Here is a 5665-nt window from a genome sequence, read left to right as displayed (position 1 = left end):
GTTAGATGTGTATAGTTGGGGTGTGTGTGCTGTTATTCTCATGCTGGATGTGTTGTATTTCTGTAGTCAGACTCTAGCAGCAGTTTAACATCAAATAAACAAATTAAGTAAATCAGAATATTTGAAGAATTGGCCAATACATGTAAACAGACTGCATTGTGTGGATTATTAGTCCTAGATGTCTCACAGTTTCTCATTTGAGCTTTTATTGTTGAGAGCTTATTAGACCATCTCGGATCGTATCAGTTGTCATAAATTAAATATAGTTTCAGTAACTGACTTGGATTTCGTTATCATTATTAATGTAAGGCAGTTTCAGTGTTTAAAGTTTCAAATACATCATTATATGTGATACGATATCATAAGTGCTATTTCATAAAATGAATATAAGCTTTTTATTTAGTACCTAAAATGTAATCCTGTGTTGCAGTTTAAACAATGTCATTTTATCCATAGTTTAATATGCTCTATCTATAGCAATATGTGAAGTAGATACAGTTGAAGTCTTATTAGCCCCCCTTTATTTTTCCCCCAATTTCTGTTTAACAAAGAGAAGATTTCTTCAACACATTTCTAAACGTAATAGTTTTAATAACTCATTTAATTCATGATGGCAGTAAGTAATATTTGACTAGATATTTTTAAGACACTTCTATATAGCTTAAGGTGACATTTAAAGGCTTAACTTGGCTAATTAGGTTAACTAGGCAGGTTCTGTAGGCTGTCGAGAAATTATAGCTTAAAGGGGCTAATAATTTTTACCTTAAAATGTTTTTTAAAAAATGTAAAACTGCTTTTATTCTAGTCGGAAAAACAAATAAGACTTTCCCCAGAAGAAAAAATATTATCTGACATACTGTGAAAATTTCCTTACTTTGTTAAACATAATTTGAGAATTTTTAAAAAAAGAAGAAAAAAAGAGGGACTAATAATTCTGACTTCAACTGTATGTATATAACTAGAATTTGCTTGTTTCACATTATTTTAAATATTTGGCTAAGAAATAACTAAAATTTTAATGGGACAAGTAAAAAAAAAATCCACAGGCCAAAACTTAAAAAAAAAGTCTGAAATTGTATTCATGGTCTGAAAAATGTCTTAAAAACTCTTAATATTGACTTGATGAATCCTGCAGAAACCCTGCATTAATATTTACCATTATTATTATTACAGATGTAGATGAATGTGTGTTTGGTAAAATCTCTCTTGTTCTCCAGCTGAGATCATCGCTGCGGTTTCTGTGACGTTCGGAGCCGCAGCAGTGGGACTCCTCGTCTACAAAACATTTTTCCACAATTCCAAATGTGTAAAGCCAAAAGTCAACCTTGATCTGCAGAAAGACAACCCCAAAGTGGTGCATGCGTTTGACATCGAGGACCTGGGTGACAAAGCGGTGTACTGTAGGTGCTGGAGATCCAAAAAGGTGAGCAAGAACTTAATGAAACCCTTCCACCTGACATTATCAATCACAATGGAGCTTTATTCACATTTCCGGGTTTCTCAGTAGTGGAAGTTGTCATAGTTGGGCAAACTTAGAGTGCAGTGAATGGGAGAACACAACAACTAATATTTTTACATTCCTACTTGCTGAAATAATAAAATAAAAAAGTGTTGGTGTTGTTAAGACTTTCAGATAAAGGAAAAAAATCGTGTGAGACTGAAAACGGCAGCCGGAAGAGAGAACAATGTCAAATTTTCTGTTTTGTCCATAGATGCTGCATTACAAACACCTTGCATGAGCATTAATTAGTTTTTTTGTAATTTAATGCAAAGACGATATAAGACATACATATAAATATATGCACTTTTTATCGAAATATTAAAAACTTTAAGGATCTAAGATGATGACTAGGGATGCAACCATGATTTCACTATTAAATTCTTTTAATTTGTCACGGTTAATAAACGTAAAGGCTTCTCAACGCAGCGTTTCTATTGCACAGAACGAAACTGCTGCAACTAAACTAAGTAACTAATAAGTTGTCAACTGTGTGCTACAGTAGTTCTGGGTTTAAACACTGAGGCTATTACGCATGCACACTGGATTAACTATGGCTGAGATGCCTACCAGGAGTGGGCCGTTCACATATGGCATCTTTTCCGCGCACAAGTTGGTTATTTCTAATGGAAGAAATATAAAGGGAGCGCTGCGCTTGTGCCTTCCATGCGCCCCCAGTTGAAACATCTCAGGCTGTAGTGGTGAGAGTTGTGGGTTTCTTTCTGTGCAATGTAAGCAAAAGATGTGTTAGACCAAGGGTGCCCAAACTCGATCCTGGAGGGCCGGTGTCCTGCAGATTTTAACTTCAACCCCAATTTAACACACCTAAATTAGCTAATCAAGCTCTATCTAGCTATACTAGAAACTTCCAAGTAGGTGTGTCGAGGCAAGTTGGGGCTAAACTATGCAGGACACCGGCCCTCCAGGACTGAGTTTGGGCACCCCTGTGTTAGACGAATTATTACGTTTTTTTAAAAAATGATTATGTATATATAAACAAAGATGATAACAACAGTTCATTTAAATACTTAGCTAATATATAGATTAGATTTACATTAGACAAATACAATTAATTTATCGATTTGTTTATTCATTGTTCTGTCATTTATTTTAAGTGTAAAATTATAACTTTTGATTAAAATCAGAAACTTTTTTTACTTTTTTCTAAGTCCAAAGAGCGAAATGGACTTTTTTTGTTTTTATTATTGCTATTTTGTGTTGTATTATTTGGTTACTGTGCAGCAATAAATAACACTTTAAAATAGAAGGAGCTTTCGTATGATTTTCTGAACTAGTAGTGTTTTGAAACGAATGAAGGCATAATAATCGTGATAACCAACAAACTGTGATTATTTCTCAGACTATAATAGTACAACCAAAATCTATAATTGTTGCATGCCTAACGATGACTGACTGTTAAATGCATCGTAACATTCTTGTGGAAAGGGTCAATACTGAAAAAGAGAGTTTGTGTATCGCTGCCTGCTGTCCAAATTAAAATCACACTATTTGCACTATTGATTGAACGTTCTACAAATGCCGGTTCCTGAAACTAACCTTCATAAAATAAAAGAAGTGTCTACATTTGCACCTGGGTGTGATTGAATCCAGGCGTTTACCTTTAACCTGTCTGTTAGCATTCCCTTTAGCTCCTGCAAAACTTGCAAGTCATGTTTTACAAGGGTAAATCAAACTGCCATGAACTCATGAACAGATTTTTTCAACACATTTTTCGATATAATAGTTTTGATAACTCATTTCTAATAACTGATTTATTTTATATTTGCCATGATGACAGTAAATAATATTTGACTAGATTTTTTAAGATACTAGTATTCAGCTTTAAGTGACATTTAAAGGCTTAACTAGGTTAATTAGGCAAGTTAGGGTATTTAGGTAAATTATTGTATAACAATGGTTACTTAAAGGAGCTAATAATATTAACATTTAAATGGTTTAAAAAAAAGAAATTATTTTATTCTAGCCGAAATAAAACCAACTTTCTTTAGAAGAAAAAAATATAGTTGGAAATACTGTAAAAATTTCCACTGCGGAATGAACCACCAACTATTCCGGCACATCCTTTATTTATTTTCACATACGTTTTTTAGATGCCCTTGCTTCTTGCTGTGAGGCGACAGTGCTAACCACTTAGCCACCATGGCGCCCTTAATATGATTCATTCTTCCATCCATTCTTTCTTTCATAAAATCTCAGTTCCCCAAACTCGCATGCTTAGATTTGATAATTTGAGTTGTGAGACTCATGCGGTTTATAGTCTCGGTGATATTGCTGACTAACCTGCAATCATATTTTTCTAATCAAATGTCTCTTTCTTCCAGTTTCCATTCTGCGATGGAGCTCATGCTAAACACAATCAAGAAACGGGAGACAACGTCGGTCCTCTGATCATCAAACGCAAAGAGGCCTGAGCATTTCCACTGTTCTCAGTGATAGAGATTCATGTATTTTCGCTTTGTGTGTGTGTGTGTGTGTTCTGGGGTGGTGGGATTAAAAGTGGTATTATATTACCTTGCGTGTGTGTGTTTGATACTATATGGTTGAGAGTTTCCTGTGATCTGCTCTCAGACCTATAATACACTGCAAATAAATGCTTTTCTTAGAGTTTTTGTCTTGTTTGTCGTCAAAATATGTAAAAAAAAATTCTTAAATCAAGAGGCTTTGTCTAAACAAGTACAAAATAAGTGAATATTTTCTCAAATTAAGCTTAATTATCTGCCAAAGGGATCATAAAAAAACAGACTTCAAACCGATAGCAAGATTAATTTGCTTAAACCAGTGTTTCTCAACCACACTTCTGGAGGACCACCAGCACTGGACGTTTTCCTTGTCTCCTTAACCAAACACACCTGATTCAGATCAACCGCTCATTAGCAGAACCTAACAGACTTGAAATGGGTGTTACAGACAAAGGAGACATCCAAAACATGCAGTGTTGGTGGTCCTCCAGGAGCATGGTTGAGAAACACGGGCGGCTTACACCATTGGCAGATTATTTAGCTTGTTTTAAGGCAAAACTCACTTAATTATGACATATTATTTCTGAAAATAAAACATTATTATTTACTTGTCTGGATGCAAAAAATTCTTAGATGTTTGGACTAGAAACAAGACTCATATATAAGTAAAGCATTATTTGCAGTGTGTATATATTTTAATACAGGAGTGCCCCAACTCAATCCTGGAGGGCCGGTGTCCTGCATATTTGAGTTCCAACCCCAATTAAACACACATGAACCAGCTAATCGAGCTCTTTCTAGAAATACTAGAAACTTCCAGGCAGGTGTGTTGAAGGAAGTTGGAGCTAAACTATGCAGGACATTAGCCCTCAAGGACAGTGTTTGTACACCCCTGTTCTAATATATCTGGGTGGTGGTTTAGCAATACATATTTATTTTCTCTTCTTATCTGCTTAAAGGCTTTATAAGATGACTGATGTATTCTGGTTCAGCTAAACACTTCTAAATGTGTTCCTGTGCTTAAACACTGGTCATGTTACTGTAGTAGACATGATACATATTAAACTTGAACAAAGAAAAAACACCTTGGTATGAGTTGAAACCTAGTCTTGTTTGTTGTGACAGAATGTAAATGTTGAATGGAAACCAAACGTCCAGCTTCTTGTGTCCTTTCGAGTGTGTTGCCTAATAAATTCACATGTGACCTTAACTAATCACTGACATTTAGTGTATTGGAAATGAAATCGAATCTCTCTGAATGTGTTGAGTTGTGCTCTGGATCTGCTGGGTCCTGTTTTATGTCAATTTAAAATATAATTTGGCAGACTTTGGCTCTCATGCGTAAAGATGTACTTGGTCTGTTTCTATAGCAGAACAACAAAAGTATATGTTACATCGAGCATTGTGATGACCTGTTTTTTTCGCTGTCTCTTAGAAAAATTCTATGTACAAGTTTGATGTTAAATAAACAATGTGAAACCGATGTTGGGAGACATTCATTTATCTTCCTTCTGCTTAGTCTGTTTATTCACCAGGGGTCGCCACAGCGGAATGAACCGCCAACTCATTCTTTCATTTTCTTTTTGGCTTAATCCCTTTATTAATCTGTGGTCACCACAGCGGAATGAACTGCCAACTTATCCAGCATATATTTTACACAGTGAATGTCCATCCAGCTGCAACCCAG

The 5665-nt window shown here is 35.2% G+C and overlaps 1 protein-coding gene across 2 annotated transcripts in view; it reads left to right on the top strand.

Moving 5' to 3' along the window:
* cisd1 (CDGSH iron sulfur domain 1) overlaps nt 1-5461 on the top strand; it is a 5651-nt gene extending 190 nt beyond the window's left edge. Inside the window, exons 2-4 of one of the 2 annotated variants that reach the window (XR_015505024.1) lie at nt 1218-1423; nt 3841-4297; nt 4453-5461. Coding sequence is in view for 1 of the 2 variants with exons in the window: in NM_200605.1 (NP_956899.1) it covers nt 1218-1423; nt 3841-3930 (296 nt within the window). In the remaining variant the exon portion in view is untranslated. 2 annotated transcript variants of the gene reach the window in all.
* Nucleotides 5462-5665: the final 204 nt, after the last annotated feature.

The sequence above is a fragment of the Danio rerio genome, chromosome 13 (assembly GCF_052040795.2).
Source record: "Danio rerio strain M-AB ecotype USA chromosome 13, GRCz13ab, whole genome shotgun sequence".
Taxonomy (NCBI): Eukaryota; Metazoa; Chordata; class Actinopteri; order Cypriniformes; family Danionidae; genus Danio; species Danio rerio.
Note: the sequence above shows the minus strand (reverse complement) of the source record. Positions and strands in the feature narration are given on the sequence as shown.